This window comes from Temnothorax nylanderi, unplaced genomic scaffold, assembly GCF_030848795.1.
Source record: "Temnothorax nylanderi isolate EJ_2023f unplaced genomic scaffold, tnyl_v1.0 TNYL_tig0056_pilon, whole genome shotgun sequence".
Lineage (NCBI taxonomy): Eukaryota > Metazoa > Arthropoda > Insecta > Hymenoptera > Formicidae > Temnothorax > Temnothorax nylanderi.
In genome coordinates, this window is record NW_027249118.1 from 321,015 (window position 1) to 347,570 (window position 26,556).

Genomic DNA, 26,556 nt, shown 5'->3' on the forward strand with positions numbered 1-26,556 from the left:
ACGCTCACGCTGCCTGGCAAAGCAGGCAAAGTGGTGATTGTGGTGAACCGTCCAACGTCCACGGGGGTTGACGGGGGTATTGCGGAGGGACCAGGAGGGCCGCGCGAGGTGAGGCGAGGCGAGCGGAGCGAGAGAGTTGCGCGTGCGAAGTGCGCAGCGGGCACGCTCTCGCGTCCAGGAATCGCGGAGCGGAGAGCGGAGCGAAGATCGCATTCGCGGCACGGCACGGTGTGGGCACTGGGCCAGAGCGGGGCGAGTGGGGCAGCGCGGATGACAATGATGGCCGCCACCAGCGATGAACGGAGTGTTATGGAGCCTGGGAAGACGAATTCGGGGCAGAGCCAGCCCGTGGACCGGCTGAAGCTGCTCTACCCGATGGTAGACGAGGAGAAGACGCCGCTGCCGCGCTCCTGGAGCACCAAGGACAAGTACAGCTACATCGGCCTGTCGCAAAACAATCTTCGCGTTCACTACAAAGGTACGTGGGTAGCCCGTCAGCGCGCGCGACCTCCGCGCGCTCTCTCAGACCGCGACGACGATGCGCCTCCGTCGTCGCGGCGCGCTGCGCCGCGTCCTCGGCGACCGCGGGGGGGCCCCCCCTGCTGCCGCGGCCTGTCCGGACGCCCGTGCCCCTGCGGCCTCGTGTGCCCGTGGATCGGGCTGCTCCCGGGAGCAGGCACGGTCGATCGATTGAAAATGGCAGGGCGCTATTTCACCGTGTGTCAGCGACCTAAACAAAGGAATCAGCTGATCAGTCAGCCAGTCCCCCCGCGGTCGGGCCTCTACGCGTCGCTGCCGTCGTCGTCGTCGTCGTCATCGCCCCGCGGTCGATCCTCGCGGATGCCTCCTCGGCGAGGGACGCTTACGTCGGTTTCCGTCGATGCGTCTGGCAGGGAAAAGAAATGCCAGAGGGAGAGGGAGGGAGACAGGGAGATGCGTGGAGAGAGGAACCGAGAGAGAGAGACGAAACACGCAATGTCAATGACAGCCGACGTGAAAACGATACTCTCGTGCCGCGAGCTCGTCGCTCGATCAAATCCTCGCCTCGAATTTCCCCCCTCCGTCCGCGTCGAATTTCGCGTCGACATAGGTACGGGGTGTCTCGCTCTCTAAAATGTCAAAATTTAATAAAGATAGTCTCCAGAGTCCGAGAGGCAAACTACTATCTCTTTTTTTCTTAATATCGAGAAGATGACTAGGCGCGCAGATCTGAGGGTAAATCGAGTTTTCACAGCGGGGATCGCTAAATAAACAAAGAGCGCTCTCCGATTGAATTGCAGAAGCCGAAGCTGCTGCGTCAGCAACTCCGATACGGAGACCTGATCGCCGAGATATTCAATGGCGGAAAATGGAGAGACGCGCCGCGCGATGTTTAGTCACCGGATTATCTCGCTATCGGGAACCCCGATCTCTCCCGTCGGATCTCCTCGCGTCGAGGAGGCTGGTCATTAAAATTCGATAAAGCGCACCCGTGCACACGTCTTTCTCAGCGCGGAGCGCTCCGCGCATTCAAATCCCGTGGAGTTTCTTCTCTCCCTTGGAACGGGGCAAGGCAAGGCAAGGCAAGGCAAGGCTTCTTTTCTCTCGCATCGAGAGTCAACGATGCCAGAAATGGCGAGGGCTCTTTTTTCTCGCCTCTTTGCGCTCCCCCCTCGTTATATACAGCCCGTGCATCCTGGATTCCTCGGCGTGTGTGCCGCAAGCTCGGCCGCAACGTAACGTATACATATGATGGCAACGGCAACGACGACGGTGACGGCGGCACTTATCTACCTCCCTCGGTGCACGGAATAAGAAAAGTTAAAAGGCATTTAAAACGTAAATGCGCGCTGTATCGGCTCCGGGCCCGAGCGCTCACGCTCGACGAACGTGACGTGTTCGTGCAGCGAACGAAAATATTGTTTCTCCTTGATCCGCGCGTACGAAGATTGTTGGGTGGAAGCGAAGCGAGAGAGATAAACAATCGTCGCGCGTTTGTTCGATTACTTCGCGAGCGAATGATAATAATGCCGATGGGCAAATTTTCAACGGTATTTCCCCTTTTCTTTCGATCCGACAATTTCCCGATTTATATACGCGAGCTGATTTCTTTGTATTTATTTTACTAACGAGAATATAGAACGATAACGTCTGCATCGTCATGCATTTAATTGATTCGTGCGAGAAAAACGTCGATTTATGAAGCGAAATAAAAATTAGATTGTGTTTTTGTTTGTTTTGTAATGTATTATAAACAAATTAAACATTGGAGCGCAACTATTATTGACTATATGATAATATATAATATTATATTATAGTCAATAATAGTTAAGCTCCAATGTTCAATACATTATAAAATATCTAACTATTATTAACTATATTATTAACAGAATAAGGCTCGCTATAAATATAAATATAAATATATATATATATTTTTTTTCCATAAAAAGTATATAATACGGCAAAGTTATAACACGTATTACGAAAGTCAACGTGAAATCGTTAAAATTAGTTTGTCAGCATATGGATATCTTCAAAGGGATATTATCATTGTTCATAAGATAAATATTCGCCGAGTAGTATGATTAAGCAGTCGCGATCACTGTTAGAATTCTGACTATTGTGACAGGGAAAGCGTGAGCCGCTGAGAAGTTACAACGTTACAATACGCGGCAGACATGAGGCATAAATGCGCGCGTATATACTCGACCCTAGCCATACTGCACGTCGATAACATTCGTCGCTCGCGAATCCTTTAATTTAACTTCGATCGTCGCTTCTGAGGTTCCACGGTGCCGTAGAAACACGTCTTGGATCAGACAATTTCAGTTTGCAACACAAATATTTCAGCACTTCCAAGTTTTCAAATCGAAATTCCGTCAAAACAAATTCCACCTGAAATTAATTAGAAAATATTTTACTTGGCTTATGTGTTTTTACAGTTAAAGTACATTATGTGTGATTCATTGTATTTATTCATTATAATGCAAATTTGAAATTGTTAATTAACACTAGAACTACCGAAGATTAACCTATATATATATGTTTCAAAAGAATCAAAATTTAAAAAAAAGAGAAAATAAATTTATAAAATTAATTATGTGCATATTTCAATAAAAGTCAGAAAATTTCAGAAATTGTGATGCTTTAAAAATGAATAATTATTTCAAAAAAATGTCAAACAAGTCATTTTGACAATCATCTGCCAATAAAATAGAATAATTCTACATGCAGTAATAATCGTGAAATCATAAAAATATAAATGCAATTACGCTCAACTGCCACGCATTCGAGAACTCCTTGTATCATTTCGTTGCTAATCAACAGACGAAATTGTTGTTGCGAGCGTCCAGACCTGCCTGTTTACAGGTAAATCCGTGATGAAGCATTTCGTCGAGAAATTCGATGCTCGAGAATCGACCGCAGCCGTGGGCTCTCCAGGCTGTTGGTTGTGATCTGCTGCCGAAAGTGCCGAATGCAGATCTGTTTACAAATCCGCGATTCAGCGCAACGAACGAGTGCACGTGGCCTCCCTAGCATGGGAGTGCCTTGAGAAAGCGGAAGGCCGACGCGACGTCGTCACTCGCAATAGTGCATCTACCGTTAGCCGTTAACTCCTCTCGTTTTCCCCGCACGTGTACACGTATCGCTCTTTGATCCCGTAAACACGAGCCGACCGGACTTCGTCTTCGTCGCACTCCTCCTCAGGCACTTCCTTCGTCTTCCAGTCTCTCGAGTTTACGAGCTGACGATCATAAAATGCTCGTCTTTTGCGAAGCTCAACAGATTCAAAAGGCCGTGTCTGTAAACATTAATTATGCAGCGGAGTTAATTAGTTCAATCTGTTTCTTTCTCAAGGTATTGATCTGTCTCAAGGTATTCACCTTCCCAAAATTAAGAAAATGTTTCGAAAACGTATTTTATTGATCGTTTCGATTCTCTAAGCTTATTATTAATTTATTATTAATTTTTATAATCATTATTGCGATAACTTATCTAATTATTTAACACAGAAATCAAAGATAAAAGCTTTCTTTTCCTTTTTATATCCTTTATACTTTATATCGATAAAATAGCATGTCGCATATTACGCGTATTCATTAATATTCAACTACTTATTTACATATCAAAACTGATTTATATTTACTCATGCAAATGAATATATTCCAATTCTATGCGCGAAATAATGCGTCGTTACATTATTATCTATATATTATTTTACAAAATAAATTCTGGTATTCGCGCAAGAGTAGGTACCTCGTTCTTTGTTTCAAAATGAACCAGATATTGAGATATCAGAGAAACATACCCGGCCCATACTGACGCTGATATTACGTCAAACGGTATTACGTGATTACAACAGCGTTCCTGGAGACCGTCGTTTGCACACAAAAAAAAGAGGATTCTTTGTTTTATCCTCCGTCGCTTTAATGCCTCGACAGAAGTTTCCGAAAGCTATATAAATAATGCTCGGAGCAGACAGATACGGGATAGATACGTATTACGTTGTGTAAGGGTGGGAGACATGCGACCAACACTTGGAAACTCATAGATCACGGATCGTGGATGAGCTTGTAACGTTGCATCGATGTGCCGCGCGGCGATGACCTAATGCCCTACTTACATCTGCCTAGGTAAATCATGTCTTTGTGTGAATCAATTTGTAGCTTCGTGACGTACGCAGTTTTCACGGCGGTGGCAATTTTTCGCGTTAATTTCGCTCAGACTGTAAGAAAGACGTTAACGTCGAAAATTACAACGGAAAGTCGCGCAATAATAATTCAAAGACTTAAACTTCAAATCGCCGACAAATCAACGTTCGATTTTGTTGAGAAATGTACACCTGCATAATAATATCCCGAGAATATACCCGTGTATCGCGCGCGACTGCGATATCTCGTTACATAAGCGTGCGCCGAAGGTCCTCTACTTATGTTAACATTTTCCACAGGCGAAAGTTGCTGCCCAAAGTATGTATTGTTTATCGCCATCGCGCGCCGGCATCACCGTGACGCACCGAAAATATATCGTTCGCGTGACGACTTACGATGCGTAAAATTAAAAGAAAAGAGAAAAAAAAAACAACCCTGACCATTTCACTCGCGGCGACTTCGGCGTTTCTCTAGATCACGCCGCTTTTCCTCGTGTAGGCGCTAATGTATGCAGCTTGAAATCAATATTTCACGTTGTATCCAAGGCACATAGCGTATCTCGAAGGTGACCATAGTTCTCGCTTAACTTTATCTTGACACGTAGACTTACGTGTTCAGCCAATTTGATTAAACGTGCTCCAGCGAGCGCGTTACAAATAGAGAAAAATATATAGACATGTAAGATATTGGATTCTCCTTCCTTCTCAAGAATATATTTCCAATTTTAAGTCCATCTCTTTACCGTCACCTTCATTCCCCTTTTCTATTCCATTCATAGATTTTTTTTTAGTGTAATTGATGGAAGTCTGCAGCTTTCAAAACTAGAATTCCTGAAAACATTTAAAAGAATTTAAACAATTAACACTTAAAATGATAAAATAAAAATGAAAAAATAAGGATTGTATTTAATTTTCATGAAATTTCTGGATAGTATCTTAAGTAAAATATGAAGTATTTATTTTTTATGATAATCTTACTTTTACATGCACAATAACAATAAAAATAGGCTTACATATAAAAAAAATAGTACGAGAAATAATTTTTGCAATTATATTTGATAAATCTCTTCCGTATACTCTAACATAATTTGATAACTACACGTTATCCTACAGAATGCTGGAGGAGTAGGGGGGAAGATATGTATGAACGTATGGTATTCGTCCTTGCATCTCTCCGTCATTGCACGACGGCCTTGGTTTTAATCTCAAGCAGCAGATACATCCCACTCGCCAAATGTGTCTTCCTCTCTCCGTCCATCCATCTCTGTCTCTCTATTTTTAATATGTTTGCCCTTGTAACTGAAATTCTCGTACGATACAAGATACCTATAGTCTTCGGATTCACCGATTCCTTTAAAGAGAGTCGGGGCCGTACTCTTATTCCAGGTTACGGCAAAACCCACAAAGACGCTGCCAGTGTTCGCACAACGCACTCGATACCGGCTGCCTGCGGCCTGTACTACTTCGAGGTGAAGATCGTGAGCAAGGGACGCGACGGTTACATGGGCATCGGCCTCTCTGCCTCAGGCGTCAACGTAAATAGACTTCCCGGTTGGGACAAGCATTCATACGGTTACCACGGCGACGACGGCCACAGTTTCTGCTCAAGCGGCACCGGGCAACCTTACGGCCCGACCTTCACCACCGGCGACGTGATCGGCTGCGGTGTAAATCTCGTTGACAACACCGCCTTCTACACGAAGAATGGCCATCACTTGGGCATCGCCTTCACGGACCTTCCTGTAAGCCATTCACCGCATCAATAATATAAACGGGAGAAAAAAAAAATAGTACTTTGTTCCGAAAGGGACAGGGGTAAAAAACGGAGAAAAAGGGATCAAATGTCCTAAATCCCATGAGAACACAGGCAATTTCTCTCTTTCTCTCCGCACCTTTCATTCTTTCATAAATTTCAGTTATATACATTATACATTAATTTCTTCCCTCTGTTTCCTTCTTTTTTCATGTCTTTTCTTCGCGCACGGGAACTTATTTGTATATTATTTATCAAGATCTTTGACAAACTTCACAAATACAGGTCTCAAATCATTTTGTAATAAAAAGTATAGATTTTGAAATTTTCCTGATATTGATAAAGTGGCGGAAATTGATGTATATTACCGAATCGTGTATCGTTCGTGTATTAGATATGATGGAGCGAAATTCTACCTAAAATTCGCTTTCGCAGCCCAATCTCTTTCCGACGGTCGGTCTGCAGACTCCAGGCGAGGTGGTGGACGCAAACTTCGGACAGTTGCCGTTTGTCTTCGACATCGGGGACATGATCAACGAACTGCGCGTACGAACGAGATTACAGATCATAAACTATCCTACGCCAGACCACGGCCAGGGGCAGTGGCAGGCGATTCTTCACAGGTACATATACGACCAGAAAGCGAGACGGGGACCGGGTGCGTGATTCCACTCCCTTCGTGGTTGCTTTTGCTCCTCCTTCGTTTGTCATTGTTGTCCGTTAAGATCCTCCTTGATTTGCGAGAGTTCTTCCCAAACGCTTGCGCGGATAAATCGAGGAAGTTAGCGGGGAAAAAAATCGCCACGGACCAATGTTCGCGGTATCTCTCGAGAGTTAACGAAGCTATGTACGAATTCGACAGAATGGTGTGTACGTATCTCGTCCATCATGGGTATCTCGACAGCGCCGAGGCATTCGCCAGCAGCACGGGTCAGGTGTTCGAGGAGGATTACAACTCGATCAAAAATCGACAGAGTAGGTATTTGCTCGTCGTCGCCCATTCGGGGTTGTCACTCTTCCGAAAGCAGCTGAAACACCAAGAGAGAATAATAAATAAATGCGACGAAGTTACAAATATATGATACAAGTATTTACCGCACTTAGAAATTTGAGGAAGAATGATGACTCCGCTTGTCGATTATTAAGCTCGCATTTTTACACTGTGATTCGACAATGATTTACAGGGGTTATAAAGTTGATATTGTCTGGTCGTATCGGTGAAGCGATAGACACGACAAATCGGTTATACCCTGGTCTTCTCGACCGGGATCCGGACCTGCTGTTCGCGCTCAAGTGTCGCCAATTTGTGGAAATGGTGAACGGCAGCGACTCGGAGGTCTGTCAGAACGGCAACCCCAATCAGACCAGTGTGATACAATCGACCAAAGCGTACGTGAAGTCCGCAAACCCGGCCGGTACCGTGGAAGAGATGAATATCAATAATACGATAAACGGCACCAGCCCACAGTTCGTCAACGGTCAGATAGAAGATGACGTAGAAATGGAGGAAACCAGCGTCACCGGCGTGAACGGTATCAAGAACAGTAACGGGTATCAGAATGGTAATCTGGACTCGAATGGGTACAAGTGTCAAAATGGGGAAGATGTAGATATGGGTGAGATCTCAATATAGTTGATATCACCAATAGTTTGAGAATAGATTATCTTCTAGATAAAACTAGATAAAATTAAATCAATGTCTTACGAATTAGACAGTAGATGAACGAAAATAACGAGTGAGATAGTTAAATAAATTTATAGATTTAACGTTGTTGAATAGATGCGCGTAATAAGTTTAATTATGGTCCTTTATAAATTGTCTAATAAATGGCCTGTTTGTCTACTGTCGGTTTACATTTATCGAATAGAACGTAGTTCTTAGAATAGACAAATATTTGCAGAAATCGACAACAGTGCCAATCAGAGTCAGCAGCAGAGCAGTAACATCGTCGATGTGACTGTGACATGTAACAAAAGCAACAAGAAGCAATTGTGCGGTGGTAACAAGCAGGCGATCGAGAAAATGTTGGAATTCGGCAAACAGTTGTACTCGCAGTCGGTGCATCTGAGACAGCAGTACGGAAAGAACGAGAGCAATAAGAAGATGCTGCAGGACGCTTTCAGTTTGTTAGCGTACTCCAATCCGTGGAATTCGCCAGTTGGCTGGCAACTGAATCCTCAAGAAAGAGAAACGGTCTGCGCCAGACTGAATTCTGCTATTCTTGGTAAGAGAACAAGCATGTTTTCGCAATGACCTGAAAAAAAGACGGTATGTTTGATGTCTGTGGACCAAATTGCTCTGCAAGAAGAAATGAAATGAAATTACTTTTAAATTTGTTATCATTAATTAATGATTTTATTTTATTATCTTATTATTTATTTGTATCTTTTTAAATTCTATTCCATCACTCAACTACGAGCAATCGAGTTCGAGCAATTACGGCAATTCTAGAGGATTGAATCAGAATTTTGATTGTCAATGTAATTGACAATGATTGTCAATCTAACGTTGCGATTATTATGATTAACAGAGTCTAGTAACTTATCCCGTCGGCCGCCGTTGGAAGTCGCAGCATCCCATGCTAGGGAGCTCGTTCGCTTGATGTCGGCTAATGGCCTAGGGGCCTGCGGATTTGCAGTAGTAGATAATATTATCCAATATTGACGGTGCCTACCTCTGCTGCCACGTCCGCCTCTTCTACCAGTGCGAGTATGGTGAGTAATATTCGTTTGCATTCGCGCGAACAAGATCGCGAAATCACCCGGATTGATTTATCGAAAAAGTACGCTCGCACATCTGTCTCTGCCGAGAATGAGGCATGTACGAATGATTGACGATAAGAGCCGGTCGTCTAAAGAAGAGGAGAAGTAACGCGAGTTTTATAATTCCCGTGTTAATGAGATTTAGTTTGATTAAAGAACAATATGTCGTGAAAAATCTCTCGAAATAAATTTATAAAAAAAAATATTTTAGAAGTGACATAAATCTTTCTTCTGTAGAATAAAATGTTTAAGGAGTGAACTCTCTTCTAGGTAAATAACGCGTATTTTCCTTTTTATCTAGGTATGGAAACTCCATACAAAGAAAGATTAAGGTAGGAAGTGCTCCGTGCACTACAGTTTGAAAATTGTTTCGGTACCAAGCGCGGCGATTCCATCCGTTATTATAGTACTTACCATGTCTTTCGTATCTCTCTGATATGCATGTGAATCTTCTCGGTCGCAAAAAACACTGAGAGAAGGAATCTTGTAGGATGCAGAGGCGGAACGTGGAGCAGATTGTTCTGTTAACGCAGCAACATCGCGATGTCGCGTGCCTCTTCAGCTAGAGCAGCCGGATTCATCGGTGCCTTGGCTCGATCTCACACCACTGACACGAACATACAAGGTGAACGCTCAGACCTGCCAGCCAAAATGACACCTCATGAATTTTTAGCTTAAATCGGATGGACGGTCACTTTGGATAACTACTACGCCGACCAAGAACGAGAAGCGGCAGTTGACGATGCTGATCCCCCGTTCCCGGTGGTCGACCGCACATTGTACCGTGATCGGCCATGTCACGTTTTTGACATTGTTGTGACTATTTATATGATTTTCTGTATCCTTTTACTTTTTTTTCTCCCCTTTTTACTTTCTTTTGTTTTTTTTTAACCGACGCCAATACTTTGTTTTACGATCCACTCGGATGTTCATCGCGGCTAGCGCGTTACCTGGATGTACGCGCGCGACGGTGTCGAGACGAATGTCTCGTTGATAACCGCGATAATTTCGCGTATCGTTAGTTAATAGCCGCAAGCATTGTGCAATATGACGATTCCACGACGCAATAGGAGAGAGAAGAACCATTGTTGTTGGTGACGAACGGAAGTGGTGGTCGTTTCATGCGAAAGTGACGTTACTGTGATGCTGTCGTTCGTATCGTCATGCAGCCGAGATTCCCGCGTTAGCTCGCGTATCGCGCGGCACACCCGGAGGGTAACGTGTAATCAAATTAATTTGCATTTAAAACGCGAGTTGTGTCCAGGCGTATTTAATAACGGAAAAAATCAATCAAACATCCAAATCTGACTAGATGTAGTCGAAATTCGCTGATGGTTAGGAGGGGGGAGGATGGGGAGGAGTAATAAACGTTATACCTTGCGCTCTGTTCGCTTCGATAAAAGGAAAACGGAAAGAAATTCACCGCACGAGCCGAACTAATCTTCCGCAGTTTTAACGATTCTATTTAATTTTTCGCTTAACGCATCCTAACGATAGAAAATACTTTCTTCCTTGATATTATTTTGACGAATCGGCGCGAAGATTACTCTTTGTATTTTGATTTTCGTAATTACTCTGGGAGCGGCGGAAGCATGTTCATTTTAGAGATGGATGACGTCTTACGTTTATATAAATAGTTGCGAAAAACAAAAAAAATCTGTAAACTTAACTAAGAAACGATCTTGTACTCTATATTAAGTAATTGTTTTTTATATGCGACATAGTATATTATTATATTATATATATTATTAAAGAAGAAAAAAAAGAAGAAATCACAAATAAGAAAAATCGTATGCAGCTAGGCGTAAGCGTGCGTTTAAATACAATAATTTACTACATATACTATATTAATTAAAATAGAATTACTCGAATTAAAATGATTTTTAGTGTTATTGTTTTATGTACTATAGATAGAGCTATAATATGAATATGTGCGAATACAGCAATGATTTGGCCAAGATGGTTTATAAGTCATTTTGTTTCACGTCGCACATGTTGTTGTTATCGCGATTATCCCGTCAGGATCTTCGTGTAAATTCACCTAAAAAAAAAAACGATCTATTGTACAAGCCGGTCGAAATTGATTTTCGGGACTGATCGTCATTGTTGTTTCGTGATCTGTTAGAGCATTCGTTTTTGTTACGCGACCGGCGATACATTTGACGATAAAAACCTGCTCATTTTTGTATCGGATTATTCATCGAGAGACCTGCTCAGTAGAATCGCCGGCGTCCTTGTCCCTGGACACTTTCGTTTGTGCACCCATCCAGTCGTTGGCTCCCGAACGTCGTTTTGCCCCTTGCCTGCCTTCTAAGTCTTTCGACGATATTTTCAAAGTGCATATATTTTAGGTAATAAATGATACATTGTAATATACGTATATACATACATATATGTGCCTATTTAACGTAACTTTATTTTCGTTCTCGCTTGATTAACGCTCACGCAAGCAAACACGTGCGTTTACCTGCGTAATACGTTCGACGCGCACGGTGTCACGCCGCTTTTCCGTTTCTCCTCCGAAGATCGTCAGCCTGGCGCGCCAAGAAAAGGCTGGTCGTTGGTATCGTGTCGGTATTCTTGTATCACGCACGTCCGCGATGAAGCGCAGAGGGGGATGATGTTTCCCTCATGTCCGTAACGAGAGGGATAAAATGCATATGCGTGCGTAGGGTATGCACCAATCACGTCGTTCACGTCGAAAGGTAGTAAATGTTCACTCGATGGACTTCCTCGAGGTCTTCTCTCACTCAAGCGACTCCTGCACAAGATGTTGTTTAGCTAGCGTTGTACGACAGCGGTGACGTTTTAAATAGGGAAGCGGCAAACACTTTCTCGCTTTTATCTTTAACTTTCGAAGGGACTGTTCGCACTTGAAACGCGATCGCACACGCACGCGCGCGTATACTCCCCCCCCCCCCAAAAGGGATAACGTCGGCGGCAATCCCAGCTCTGTTCTCCAGGCTTCCGCACGACGAAGATAAAATGTCGCGACGAAAATTAATTCTCATCGATTAACCCTTATCCGGGAGGTCCATTTTCTAAAGGCAAACGGGTAAACGTATATTTTTTCTCTCTAAGAGTCTCGTAAAAAAAAAGATATATACACGTATATAAGATATATTTATCTTTATATAATCAAAGACTACATGTATAAACTTACGAAGTTAGAGGAGACATATTTTTAGGGGGTAACTTTAAATTTCGAGGAATTGAGAGCTTGCCCGGATACGAGTTAAATGCTGTTCAATTAATTGACTTTAAGCACGGAATGTGTTGTGAATTCGTAATACTTTGTTTCGCGTCGCATAAAAGAGTCCCACAAGCTTGACGATACTCATTTATGTGCGTATGTACGTGCGCACGTGCGTGTGCGTATATGTACACAGTAAATATATATATATAAATATTAAATATATATCTATGCTACGCTCTTTTTTTTTTATATATATGACAATGTAATTGTAGTTCTCATGTACGAGAGTACGAAGTATATCTTGGATCCAGTTTTCGGGGGAAAACCGCAGTGGCGACGGCCATCGAATTAGTTATTTCTAAACTCTGAGTATGTTGAAAACGTATTTTAACAATAGAAAACGTTATTTTTATACGTGTACGACGTAGTTGTATCAAATGAAGCTGCGTGTGTAAACGAGAACATCGTGAACGTGTTACAACATGTGTAGAAAAAAACATATGCGGGGGGGGGGGGGGAACAAAAAGAAATATTTCAAACATTTTGTCGTCGCTATAAGTTCTCCGCTGTTAGGAGCTGATGTGCAGGGTGATTCGGGGAGCGGGTCTGCGCGCGCGCGCGCGCGCGCCGGCGAAACACTCTGTATCCACGAATAAAACCAAATCGAAAGTTCATCCTGTCAACGTGTTTTTTAGCAATATATTATGTAACAACGAGGAGGAGAAGGGAACGAGAGAGGAGGGGAGCGAGAACTCCCTGCGGCGCGTAGACGATAAGAGCGACGTGCGATATTCCGGAAAATAATAGCATATAACGACGATCAAGGCTGCTGTGCACGTCTCTTCTTTTTTTTTTCTCTCTCTTTTTTTCTGTCTTACTGATTAAACGTAGCGGTATCGTATCGTTTTTTTTTTCGCGTGGCTCTTGTAGAGCGAATCCCCCGGCCTCTCGAATCGCGGCGGCTTCGTGGCACGGGGGGGGGAGGTGTGCCCACCTACCCTCGGCTACCCTTATAAAGCTTTCGATTTCGATTACGGCGGCACAGGCTGTGCTTCTGACATTTCAGAGACCCGAGTGTGTAACACGCCGAGTAACCGTACGGTGTAAATAAGTAAAGCACACGCGAGCGGCTTGACGGAGCGACGGAGGCGTCCCTTAAACGCGGGGATCGAAGTTGGTGTCTAATTTTGACGTGGCTCGAGCGTGGACGTGGCCTGATTCGGCGATTGTTCACGGTCCACTCTGTCCCGGAGGGCTTTAAATTGCCAAATCCATATCTTTCTCGCTTAAATGAGATAATGGAAATGATCGCGGATCAAGCTGGCCGCGCTCGGTGGATCGAGCCGAGTGAAATTTTAATCGCGTTTGGTCCCTACTTCGAGCGACGTGCAATTAAGGTAAAAAAAAAAAAAAAAAAAGAAAAAGAAAAACAAATCGATTTATTAGAGATCGAGGACGGAAATCCGCCAAATGTACGATTTTTATTGTGTAAGGCAGCATTGTACGATTTTACGCGATTATTAAAATACGAATACCATTCGCGCGCTACCAGCGATTACGTTTATAGAGTCGTTATCGGATTATCCTGTAATAAAGCAAGCTGTATATCCCTTACTTGTGCGAGCTGCGTAAATCATTGCGTGCGTCATTCGGGTTGAGATGATCTTAGGATATGTTGTATTCTTACTTCGGTACACTCTAATGTCTCGTGATATGTGAAATTCAAAGGCGATGATCGATCGTCGTCGCGGCGCGTAAGTTATAATGTGTTAAGGTAAGTCTGACTATTTCTTTATCTTTGTAGGGGCAATTTTGTAAAACATTTTTGTCGAGTTATTAGCAATAAAAAAAATGATTGTGTATCACGAGGAGTATAAATTTTTTAGTGTCTTGTGTGAAAAGATGTATCTCAATGATTTTTTCTGCGTGACATTTCCTCTCTCGTCGTTCGAGACCTTTTAGATTCAATTAATTGATTCATGTCCATCTGTTTCTGTACGCTGTTGAATTCGTATAGTGTCAAATTATATATTCAATTGGTGTCATTTTTAATTTTAACCATTCCAATAGGTCGCCAATACTGCTAGTCAATGTGTCGTTAATTAATTTATCTAAAACAATGTTAATTTAACTAACAGTAAATCAATGGAGTTAAAATAATATTGTTTTGTGTAATTAAAATAATAAATTTAGACACACACGCATAGTAGTTGAAAGTAACAAAATGTTATTTAATTCAATTCAGGGTATTGGTTTAAATTTCATTGTTTAATATTTAACAGTGTAGATAAACCACAGCTAATTATAAAATCCAGCTCTCTCTGCAATACCAAAAGTAAAAGCACTACATTGTTAAATTCGTACTGTTAAATTATATTCAATTTAAGTTATTTTTAATTATTCTTATAGGTCGTTACTGCTCCTACTCAATATGTTAATTTAACAATTTTAACTAAATCAATGGAGTTAAAATTCGAGTTTTCTGAAAAGGGAATGAAAAGGGAACTTTCTACCCAGATAAAATAAAGGGTATATCGAAGCCTAATAATTGTGATAATTTTATTTCAATATCGCTGAAATGTCGTTTGCACGGCCAATCTAATAAAAATGAATGAAAGCATAAAGCGTAGCGGCCAAAAAACACGTAATGCGCCCCGAGCTACCCCTCGAGCTGGGGGGGAGCGGCGTCGCGACGCCGTGTGCCATTAGATGTCGCCAGGACGACGTTTTCGAGACCGGGGTCAGGGGTCGAGCGATCGCCGGTCGTCTCTCGACGCTTCTCGTCTCGTCGCGTCGGGGCACTCGGGGGCCGGCTGGTCCCGGGATCGATCGACGTCCCCTCCGCCGCGGCGTGGCGGCGGTGGCGGTAGCGGCGGCGGTGGCGGCGGCGGCGGCGGCGGCGGCGACGGAGTCGGGTGGGGCGAGAGGTCGCCCCGATCGACGCTCGTACTCCGCCGCCAGTATGCGTCCAGCTCGTCGCCGCTGTCAAGACAAGTGCGACTTTCGCGGAGCACACAGCTGCCGGGGATCCCGCGGGTTTTAATCCCCCATCCGAGATTCCGGGATAACGCGCGAGCGAGCGAGCCCCCCCTCCTCCCCCCCTCGGTCGTTACACACGGGACACGGGACTCCGGGAGAGCGAGCCAAGGGCGCGGAGCGCCCTGTTCTCCCCCTCGAGCGTTCCCCCGTTTTCTTTCACGCGGAAAAGGTGACGGGCGACGGAGTCGCGGGGGTCGCGCGAGTTTTCACGCGGGTCGCATCCTCGGCGGAGACTGTAGCCGCCGCCGGCAGCCGCCGCCGTCGTCGTCGTCGTCGCCGTCATCCGATCTCTCCTCGCGATCGGTCGCCGTCGCCGTCGCCGTCGCCGTCGTTATCGACGTCGACGTCATTCGGTCGCGAGCAACCGAGACACCCGGCGCGCCGAGGTGCCGCGGAGCCGACGCGCTCGGTCGGAATCGGCGCCCCTCGTCTGAGAGCGAACGGGAGGACGAAACGCGGACGGACGTAGAAACGTAGACGGAGAGCCGTCAGAGGCCGGAGGGAAAGCGGCCGCCGCCGCCGCCACCGCCGCCGCCGCCGCCGCCGACGGAGAGCGAGAGACGACGCGATAACGAGCCGTATCTGTCGCTCGCGCATACGCACGCCTCGCTCGCTCGCTCGCTCGCTCTCGCGCCGCGAGTGCTCGCCGTCAGCATCATCATCGTCGCCGTCGCCGTCGCCGTTGTCGCTGCCGGGTCGACGAGGGTCCCTCTCTCTCTCTCTCGCGCGCGGCTCGCGAGCCTCGCCTAAGCCGCTCCTCCTCCCGGATCCCGGTCGGGCCGAGCGAGAACGGGACCGCCGACCGTGCTCCTGCTGGAAGCCGTTCTCCCGGAATATCGATCAAATAGCCCGAACCAAGTGAAAAACTACTCCGGGAAGAACGGGGGAGAGAGAGAGAGAGAGAGAAACAGAAAAAAGGGTGTCGGTGGTACAGAGAAGACAAAAAGACAGAGAGAGAGAGAGAGAGAGAGAGAGACGGCGAGAGAATCCCGACGTCACTCCAGGATACGCGTAAGGAGGTGCGTAACACGTACGCGGTTTCGATTCGTATCGACGGATCTCGCCGGGGAGAGCGCCCGTTTGTGCGTGCGCTCGCGGTGTCACCGTCGAGAGCTACCCCTGGCGAGAGCTGCTCCGTGAGAGGGAGAGAGAAAAGGGGCCGAGAGGCGGAGAGAGAGAAAGAGAGAGAGAGAGGGCGGGGGTTCTTTCGGAATACGCGCGACCGCTGCACACTGACGCGCTCGATTCACCCCGTTAACTGCTAGGGGGTGAAAATTGAAGAAAAAAAAAGGAAAAGGGTGCTTCGAAAGTGCGAAACGTACTTGCTCGTCTCGCGATAAGAGTTCGATAAAGGCAGTTGGCGGATTAACCGAGCGCGAGTCGTACGTAGGCACTTTATCGTTGTTTAATTACTTCCCCTTGTTTTTGTCCGAACGATAATTATCGTTCGGACAAAACAATTAACAATTAACAATTAACAATTAACAATTATAATTGTTCGGGACAGTAAATGTATTGTAATAGCAATTCAAATTATACGATCGCCTATTGATGCCTTTCGAAAAGATTCGTTCAGTTTTAGAATGGTGTTCAATGGTGACTTAATAAAAGGATTGAAAATTATTTAATCTGGTTTATTTGGTATCCGCATCTTAAAGGGGACAGTACTAGAAACAATGGCGATCTGTCTTTTCTCTCGAGGGGGATACGAGTCTTTTCAGGATCAGTGAAGGAAGTAATTACGGTTTCTTCGAGGTACTTGCGCTTTAAAAAATTTAAAGGCTCTTGTAATTGCTTACATTTGCTTACATTTTGTTCGTGTGTTTAGCTATCGCGTGTTCTCCGTACGAAAAATATATCGATGGAAAGAGCATGTAACGAGATAAACGACCGAACAATTTCATTTTATGATTTCAAGCTCCAGCTCGCTGCGCGGAACGTATATATTGGCGAGTAGCGCGATACGTCGCTCACGATACGCGATAAAATTGTGCGTGCAATATACGCGATACACGTGGGTCAACGTGTTTTCGTCCAAGTCACGGAGGAGGGATATTTCCAGTCTCCGGGACGTAAAAAGGAAATACGATTTCTCGATAAAGCGCAACGGCGATTCTTGCAGAACGTATTTTAATTTCCCCTTCGCCTTACGTACGCGAGATGAAGCGTCTGTTTGCATTTTTTTAATGCGGTTTTAGGTTTCAGATGCAATCGGGAATATCATCGCGTGGCCATAATCAATAGAAAGTTCGCGCCGTATCGCTGTTGGCGTTAAATCGTTCGGAAAAATAATCACGGCTAAATTATCGGAAAGATCCTTACCGGAACATTTTCGAAATTTATAATAAATGTGATTTTATGCCGCTTTTATCTCCTGGTGATTAATCGATGTTGTCAGTCAGGGATCTAATTTCAATTATTTGTGACACTAAATGACTTTAATAGAAATAACTATATTCTCTCTCTTTCTCTCTCTCTCTTGTAACATTAAACACGATAAATAATTATATTTCTGTAACATAAATAATGAATTAAGATTTTTCACCGCAATATATAGAATTGAATTAAAAGGTTCGTCTTACAGCGTTTTCAAAATAGATATTACGATGGCAAGAGCGCTATTAATTATTCAGAAATTACGTGAAAAGAAACGCGGAAAAAGAAGTTTGCAATTAAGAGCCACTTGTGCATTTGCTTGAGGACTCGTGCCCTTTCTTTCCTGCCGCATTAAAACTACTGCGCGCTACTGAACGCGAAAGAACCGTTCGAAGTTGTGTGGGCGATAAAAAGTCTACGTTACGAAATGAAATATTCTGTGTATCGCTGTGTTTCGGGTTGAGTAACTTTAAATAACGATCTAATCGTTCAGAATAAAATAAAATATATTCGTAATAAGTAAGAACAGAATTTCGGCTAATGTTGGAAGTTTACTTCGCGTACCGCGAGAGATCCTTTTCGTGTTACATTAATTATTAACTAAAAGGCAAGAGGGGTGGACGGAAATAAAAGGCCGGAGATGAAACCGCGAGGAACTCGACGAATCGAAGATCCTATAGGATTTGCCGGCTCCCGTCCGACTAAATTTTTTTTTCCGCGAGTCACGTCTGTGCTTAACGTATTTTAGCCTTACTATGCCGGCGATGGTATTTTATGAAGCGCGACGCGTATCGCTTCCATTATATCAGGTCGTTGCATTTTATTGATCGTACGCCGGTGTGTTTCCACGTAATGCCGTGCTTGCGAAGATGTACGTGCAATCCGACAAACGAATAAACCATGGACATTCCCCCGGCTTCGCGGCTGGGTTTTCCCGCTAGTTAAAAATTCAGCTGTCGCGCAACCGGAACGATCTCGATGAGCTTCGATTTCGCGGTGGTGTATACACACCGTGCGCCCCAGTGAGAGCCGGCGAAAAGCCAACGGCGTTGTTATTAAAATTGTTTGCGGAGACATGATACTTTTAAGGCAAACCGTTTTATACCCTCGTTCCGAAGCGGAACAAAGGTATCGATATCTTATTGAGTTTATACACCCAGATTCCGAGGGCGATGAAATCATTTCTTTGATCGTGCAATTTTTCAAATGTTGTTTTTAACAGTGTTGCAATTTTGTTGCAATTTTGTTGCAATTTGAATTTTTGTTATTTTTTGCACATTCGGTATTTTAATGTTTTCGACGTCACTTTACTTGAAATATTCGCGTTGTGGAAGTTGATAAATTATTTTTATTTTGCTAAGAGAAATTTACGATTTAATTTATTGTTAATAGCGTTATTAGCGCTTTATAAGATTTTCAGATTTCAACACATTTTGTTTTGATGCATGAAAATTATACAATCATCTTTATTAAATTGCCGAGCGATCGCTGTCTGAATCTAATTGCAATTAAATCGAGAATCTAATTTAGCATTTTGCTTTTCACTCTTTCCACTCCACGGTTAAGTTAGGTTTGTTCTCGGAAACTGGGGAAGGAAACTTGGATTGAGTTTTCTTAAATAGCTCGTCAAGGCCCACAATTTCATTTCTGTTTCGTTATAATTCGTCGTCTTTCTACGCAACGACATTCCACTGCGAGTTAAAACTAGGCTGACTGAACGTGAACCTATTCCACTATCACGTCTAACCAACCGAGAATTATTCTACTGGTTATTTACAAGCTAAATAAAATTATATAATAGTATTTTTTAAAGAATTCTCTTTATAGGAATCTTTTTACAGGAATATATATATATATTGTTCTTTTTTTCGGAATTCAAGTATGTAATATTTTCAGGCCCTTTTTTTTATGTGCCTGGGTCAACTACAAAACACGTCTTTATTTAACAATATAAAAATAATATCGATGAAAGAGGGGTTGCGAGTTTGGTCTATTTTGATTTGTCATTTTCTCTTTCATTATTGTGAAACTCGATCTTTCATTTACTATGGCTAATGACATTAGATCGGATTCACGCTCGGTGACAAGGTCTTAAATCACATCGAGTGCGGTTACGATACGCCAGCCTAATAAAATTATTACCCGGCTCGCGCCGAGGAATAATAACGAGATACGACGAACAACGACGTTATCAGCGACGATTGGTCGAGAACCTTTCAACGTATCAAACACGGGCGATCTGCCAAGTCGTGATCGTATACTTGGCTGGAAAAGCGAAAACGAGTGTTGTCTGTTTCTTCCTCGTATTTCTCGGCGTAAACATACGTTTGTAGTTGAGACAAAAGTTGGTTAAACGATGCCGATATCGGCGATCTAATCCGAAGACTCGGTTACACGTAATCAATTATTCTAATCGTTAATGAATCGCATGTAACAATACGCGATACAGAATCAACTGTTATTTTTCTAATTTAGTTTGGTTTTATATTGAAAATATATCCGCGATATATATATATATATATATATATATATATATATATCTGAGACTCGGAATAAATTTTTTTAACGTCAAAGCGTAAAATTTTTTAAAAATCTATTATGCGTCTTCCAATTCATGCCGTACACTGTTAAATATGAAGAATAAAAATTAAACCAATACCTTGAGTTAAATAACATTTGGTTATTTTTAACTATTGTGTGTCGAAATTTATTATTTTAACAATAAAATAAATAAAAAAAATATTATTTTAACTTCATTAGTTTAGTTAAATTAACTACATATTGAGTAGGAGTAGTGGTGACATAGAAATAGTTAAAAATAACTCAAATTGAATATAATTTGACACTACGAATTTAACAGTGTAGCGCATTTTGCTGCATATTGGAAAATTTGGGCAGATCGGTATATACATTCGAGTTATTGACGAAGCCTTGTGCTTCTCGGGCAAGATAATGGGATTTATCTGATTACTCCCTTTCTGCTTGCAGGCGTAGCTGAATCGCGCGGCTAAATCGGCGCAAGTGTGGCGGTGGTTGGGGTCGCGTACGGGTGGCTGCGGTCGCCCAGGTAGTTAGGGGACCACTCGGTGCCGGTTGCCGCCAGTAAGGTTGCCATCGGTGACGACGAAGACGAAGACGACGAAGACGAGGACGAGGAGGAGGACGGCGGTGGTGGTGGCGGAGGAGGAGGAGGAGGAGGCGGCGGCGGAGGAGACGGTGAAGCCGGTGAAGGAGGTAGTGCCGGTGACGGTAGTGGTGTCAGTGGTATCGGTGGCGAAAGTGTTTACGGTGGTTGTGGTGACGGTGGTGGTATCGGTTGTTGCGGTGACGACGGCGACGGCCGCGGCCGCGGCAAGTGCAAAGTGCGACGAGGAGGACGGGATTAACGAGGCGGAGGAGAGAAGAGGGAGGTGGTGGTGGTGGAGGAGAAGAAGTTGCGCCGGGAGGTCGTTTCACCCTCTTCGGGGCGACGGGGCCGTTACCTGGCCGCGCCGTTTAGCAGCCGCTGGTGAGAGAGCAAGTGCGTGAGGGTGGCATTTGTAAAGGCAACGTGTAGCAAGATGGGCTGTGCCATGTCCGCGGAAGAGCGAGCCGCTCTGGCTCGCAGCAAGCAGATCGAGAAGAATCTCAAGGAGGATGGCATCCAGGCGGCCAAGGACATCAAGCTCCTGCTGCTCGGTACGTCGTTTTACTCTCTTTACTCTCGTTCTCGATTCCGAAATACACATGTTCGGCCGGAAATAAAACCGTATACGAGCGATATGTGTGCTCGTTAAAATGTTATAACGAGAAATCGTAGGTGGGTGGAACCAGCAGACCCCCATCTGCTATTTTGGAGCTTGAAAAATTAAAAAAAGACAGCTGACAGCCAAAATTCTTGCTCACAATTTTACTAAGCGTAGGAGACACATAATTCAATCGTAAAATTAGATGTTTTATTAATCTGAGTCAATTTATATAATTCTTTAGGGATCTATTAAATTCCCATTTATGTTGAATAATTGAATAATTATGAATTTTCCAATATTTTATCAAATAGTCTTTTTTTGCAGAGCTTTATCATTTAAGTTAAATTTAAGTTATTGTAAAAATAACGTTTCATCGCTCATTTCGCGGAAACAGGTCAGGCAGAAGAGATAAACAAGTAGCCAGCTATTTGATTTGGATCTGGTGACTTGTATATTCAACATGAGTGCCGTGTGAATACCGGTATCACAACAATAACTACAAGAGAGGATGTAAAACACCCCTGTTGCGAGTTATATTGAGATACAAAATGTAACGAGCGAAAAAAACGTAACAATTATAATATATCGATTATGTCCGTTGCAAATTTATTATAAAGTGTCACGTATCTTAATTGTCACGTTGCTCGCTTAGGGTCCGATATCGCTTAAATCAGAAGGAATCGACGTGGAAAAACAACGAAACATAACTATGCTAGTACTAGTTGAAAGGAACTGCGCGCAGACTTTAGCTCTGAGAGTTCTGAAACACGGGAAGAATAACTTTGTCAAACCGCATAAATATTGTCGGGAAATTATCCGTCAGAAATAGTGCACGCAACTCGGCGACCGACCGCGATTATATCGACGACAGTATACCATCTCGCGTTAGATATTTCATGAGCTATGGATCTATGATTGGTGAGGAGTTGCGCCTTGTACGCTTCTTCTGTCTCTTTCTCTCTCTCTTCTTTATTGATCTATACCTAACTTTTTTAAATGCGTGCCAAATCAGGCCAATTATGTCAAAGTTCTTCGTCTCGCGTGCAAGAATCGTCGAGATCGCAAATCCACGATTACCTTTGACGCAACATCCGGAAACTGATTCGCGATGTTCCCCGACGAAAGTCCATTGCCGAAAAGAGCAACATTTTCCGCCCAGTTAAATCAGCGAAATTAACTTAGAGTTTCGCGAGATAACAATTTGAGGCTTTCTTCTAAGTTTATCCCGGCTTAAAGGATTAAAGACGATTTCGTCTCGACGCCCGCACGCGTTCGACGCGCGAATAGAGCGCCGCTCCGCGCCGGCCGGCTTTTTAAATCGACCGGGGCATGCAGGAAATTGGACGCGACGTAAAACCGGAAGAGCGGCGCAACAAGCGTGTTCCTCCTTATTGCGGAAGGGTAATGCCCGATCGCTCATCCGACGTCAGTTCTTTCAGTGCAGGCCGGAACGCTTCGAGGCGCATAATTGCCGGCGTCGACATCAGATATCATCTGACGTCGGTGTTTCATCATCGGTGACGTCAACGCTTTGGGACGCGGCCGAGATGACGCGCGCGCGATAGCGGCATCCTCCTCGTTTGCTTGCCAATCGTGCCCTGGGTCGAGAGAGAGAAAACTTCTCGATTAAAAAAAAAAAAACCCCGAAATGACGGGGACACGCAAATGATATGCAACGTTGAATCTCGCGCGCCAAAAATATTTCCACCGAAATAGACGGCGGCGACGCGGACGCCGCGATCCGCTGGAGACAGAGCTGGAAAAATAAATCAGATAGCGGGCTTTTTTCTCTCTTTCCTGCCCCCCCCCCCCCGTATGCATTCGGGGCTATCTGTCGGGGAGAAGGGGGACCTGACGTCGGGAGATCCGATATTTGCCAGGACACATACTGTTGCCACGTGTCAACGTCCCTCGGGCTGCGGGACATGAGAGCCATGAAATTTTCAGTCGACAGGGAAAGTCTATCGACAGATATATTTTTTTTTCAAGCTAGAAGCGCACGGACGACACGAGGGATAATTTGGGAACGCGGTTTCCAACGGCGTTTTACATTCGTTCAGTCGAGCCACATCTCTCACATCAGGGACATATTTATTTCTGGTTTCCCACCTAATGAATTTTTTCTTTTTTTTTTAGACGAAAAAGCGTTTCGGACACAGTTTGAGAGCAAAAGAGTACGTTATAAATGTGTCATCGGCACAGATGTACGGGAGTTATTGTATTTATAACGAGCTTTCGTTTCTAAGAAAGAATATCATAAACAATTACAGAAGCTATAGTACATACAAGCGTTTCAAAGATTAGAATGTCAATGGAACAAATCGTTCGTTCCATTCATGTCCTAAGATTGGAATAAGATAAGATTAGGACCGTTTACTAAATGATGCATCATGGTGAGTCATATCTGGCGAGCTCGTGCGAGGAAGCGTTTCGAAACGTACTCATAGGTAAATAGATATAGTTACAGGACTTGAGGTTCATTCATGATCGTAAGCCTGTTTACGAATATATTATTACGCGTCGATAAATTCTGCCCCCATTTTGTCGCGTTGTTTTCGTATCGATATTAATGAGGCAAACGCTTATAGCGTTTAATTGCTTTCTGTCAAATTTTAATTACGTTTTGTAGATATTACCGTGCTACTTGCGCCTCCGATTCCGAAGTCTTAATGAAAAATCCTTTGCCGCGGCCTCGCGCTATAATTAGAGGCGAAATCAGTGCGGGGGTGGCATAAAATGCACCGGCGTATTCTCTCCGTTTATCTGTCAGCGTCACTAATTGCACGTTTTCAATTTACTCCCTCGCCTTTTTCTCGTTTTCCATCTCGCGACGGGATATATACCCGGTGTCCGAGGAAATTGTTGAGAGATCTCGATTTTCGGGCCTGCCTCGCAATTTTTAATATTCAATATCTCGGTAATTGCAACTTGTACATCAATATTCTATGGAAGTAGAGTTGTTTTGACTTTAACTTGGTAAATGAAATTTTCTCGTTTAATTATACGAGTTTAATTCGCCGAAGGCTCCTCCATTTTTAACGATGTTTGTCACCCGAGGACATATCGCGCGCCCGACAAATCGCATTCTGCGTTATAGCTCAAAACGCGACGTACGGGCACCGTGGAACATACGTTTTCTAGCGAAATATGGGTCCTGTTTATTGGTGTAACCAGTGACGTCATTCCGCCGGCGGAACGTGCGAGCCTATGTACGCGCGCAAATTGGCCGCGAGTATTTTCATCCGATTAATGGTGCCTCGGCTGCGAAATACAAACGCACGTTGCGTATTTCAAAGCGACGCAGGGCGGCTCTATGGCGTTAAATGTCGGCGACTTGAGATGCCTTCTTTGTCACAGTGTACAGTGTAAAACTCTGCTTTTAAGCATGCCAATACCTTTTTTAAGATTTTAAATTTTTGTTGCTATTATTTATCTAATCTATTATTCTATTATTGTTGTCGAATTTTTCTACTTAAATTGGGAACGCGAAAGAAAGGGAACTTTATCTCCGGACAATTTTCTTATAGACAATTATCTCGATATCGCTACTTGAATTGAGCCTAAGATTTCAACACAGCAGTTAATTATGAAAATTTACAGAGAAAAAAAAATATATACCGTTTCTCAATTTTTTAATTATTTTGTACAAGCTATTTCGTTACATCACGAATATATACTAGAGGCTTATAAAAGAACCTCAATTCACATAGACAGTTTACTTGGGGAATCTTGAAAAATTTTGCAAACATAGTTAAGCATACTTTAAAAACAGGTCGCTTGCATACTACGTGTATACCGATGCAAAATAGCAAAGGGCACGATATGTTTGCGCGTGAATCCGACCAAAATGTTATAGAAGGGCAGCGTAATAAAATACAATTTATTGCAGCCTGTATATTATAACAACGGTGGAGTGTTTTTCCGTGTGCTAAACGCATTCAATATTTAATTACATTACGATTAATATTTCACTTTTCGACACAACGTTATAACATATGTACATAATAAAATTACGTAGAATTTGCTGTGATTTACGATATAATCAAAAAGAGCAGTTTTATTAAAAAAAAAAAAAAAGAAGAATAAAATATCCTCTTATTTTTTAATATTTCTTCCAAATCACCCAAAATAAAGAATGTATGAAAAGAAATATCTTTGTCTCATCTATTAAAGAGTCACATATATTTTTTAATCTAGTAGATTTATGTAGCTCAAATGATTAAAATATATCATTTATGTTATTAACAACCGATAATGAGTAAAAATAATATTCAATCGATCTTCGACGTATGGAAATTTATTAAAACTTTTCTTCGCGTGATATTTTATAAATAAAATTTATATTAAATCTGAATAAAATATATTTCGATATATTTATGCGAATTCATAGAATTTCCTTGCCTTTGTATTATTTATGTTTATATAAAGCCTGGCATAAATTTTCTCTTACATAAATTTTTCATGAATATTCCTACGCACGGTTGATTCCACACTAAACTGATGTAGCGTCAATGAAATGCAAACAATTTCTCGTTTCCCGTCGCTCCGTGTGTGCACTTAAATTTATCTAAATTATCTCCGCACATTTATCGCGTTTGCGATGGATAAAGCCGCCCTCACGACCTGCGAGCCTTCCGTGAATAGAACAGGTGAATGAAAACGCAACGCGAGAACGCAGCTGCAGGAAGTGATGCGTTTCTGGACCGGATTCGTAGACAAACCGGATCGCTAGCGGTTCTGAGGTTTCGACAGAGTCTCAACGCGGTGGTAAACGCAGCTGACAGGTGCCAAATCTTACCGCGGCGCGATAGTTAAACGCGATCTGGCTCTAAATCATACTAAAACGGTATAACAAACCGTCGTATGAATAACAAGCGCTCGCGGAAGTTTACCAGGTGGCGTAGCATAGGTGAATCTAACTGGAGTTAACGAAAGTTAACGCGGAATCTAATAGGAGTTATTCCGCGGAGAGCTCTCGGGCTTATCTAAAGTAAATAGAGAGCTTAGGTTTATTCTATCTCATTCCATCGGGACGTAGCGCCTATTTTACCGGGTACTAAAAGCCGGCTTT

The 26,556-nt window shown here is 43.4% G+C and overlaps 2 protein-coding genes and 1 long non-coding RNA gene across 6 annotated transcripts in view; 2 read left to right on the top strand and 1 right to left on the bottom strand.

Moving 5' to 3' along the window:
- The first annotated feature begins 15 nt into the window (after positions 1–15).
- Positions 16–14,207, top strand: Ranbpm (Ran-binding protein M). 3 transcript variants are annotated; one of them, XM_071707176.1, is made up of 8 exons: positions 16–478; positions 5,990–6,372; positions 6,819–7,006; positions 7,246–7,358; positions 7,568–7,999; positions 8,285–8,608; positions 8,915–9,098; positions 9,637–14,207. In XM_071707176.1, the coding sequence occupies exons 1-7, from the start codon at positions 271–273 to the stop codon at positions 9,046–9,048; spliced, it is 1,782 nt and encodes a 593-aa protein (XP_071563277.1). In that variant the 5' UTR covers positions 16–270; the 3' UTR covers positions 9,049–9,098; positions 9,637–14,207. The 3 variants fall into 3 exon arrangements, with proteins under 3 accessions (XP_071563277.1, XP_071563279.1, XP_071563278.1); XM_071707178.1 differs by having other exon boundaries at positions 7,568–7,915; XM_071707177.1 differs by having other exon boundaries at positions 46–478; positions 6,017–6,372.
- LOC139773024 (uncharacterized) lies at positions 2,390–6,056 on the bottom strand. Its single transcript, XR_011718242.1, has 4 exons — positions 5,644–6,056; positions 5,072–5,461; positions 3,252–3,781; positions 2,390–2,874 (listed from the first exon to the last, which is right to left on the bottom strand). It is a non-coding gene; the product is annotated as an uncharacterized lncRNA (long non-coding RNA).
- Positions 14,208–15,283: 1,076 nt separating the features above from the next.
- Galphao (G protein alpha o subunit) overlaps positions 15,284–26,556 on the top strand; it is a 32,705-nt gene continuing 21,432 nt past the window's right edge. Inside the window, exons 1-2 of one of the 2 annotated variants that reach the window (XM_071707201.1) lie at positions 15,284–16,400; positions 20,746–21,435. In XM_071707201.1, the coding sequence (XP_071563302.1) occupies positions 21,318–21,435 (118 nt within the window). In that variant the 5' untranslated portion in view covers positions 15,284–16,400; positions 20,746–21,317. Of the gene's footprint in view, positions 16,401–19,831; positions 20,154–20,745; positions 21,436–26,556 lie in introns of those variants that run through there. The other variant, XM_071707202.1, reaches the window with a different exon arrangement.

Excerpts from the sequence above, each read along its gene's own strand:
- Ranbpm (XM_071707176.1), top strand. The coding sequence starts at position 271 with ATGACAATGATGGCCGCCACCAGCGATGAACGGAGTGTTATGGAGCCT. Across the intron at positions 7,007-7,245 it reads TGGCAGGCGATTCTTCACAG|AATGGTGTGTACGTATCTCG; the intron begins GTACATATACGA and ends CGAATTCGACAG. Across the intron at positions 8,000-8,284 it reads TGGGGAAGATGTAGATATGG|AAATCGACAACAGTGCCAAT; the intron begins GTGAGATCTCAA and ends AAATATTTGCAG.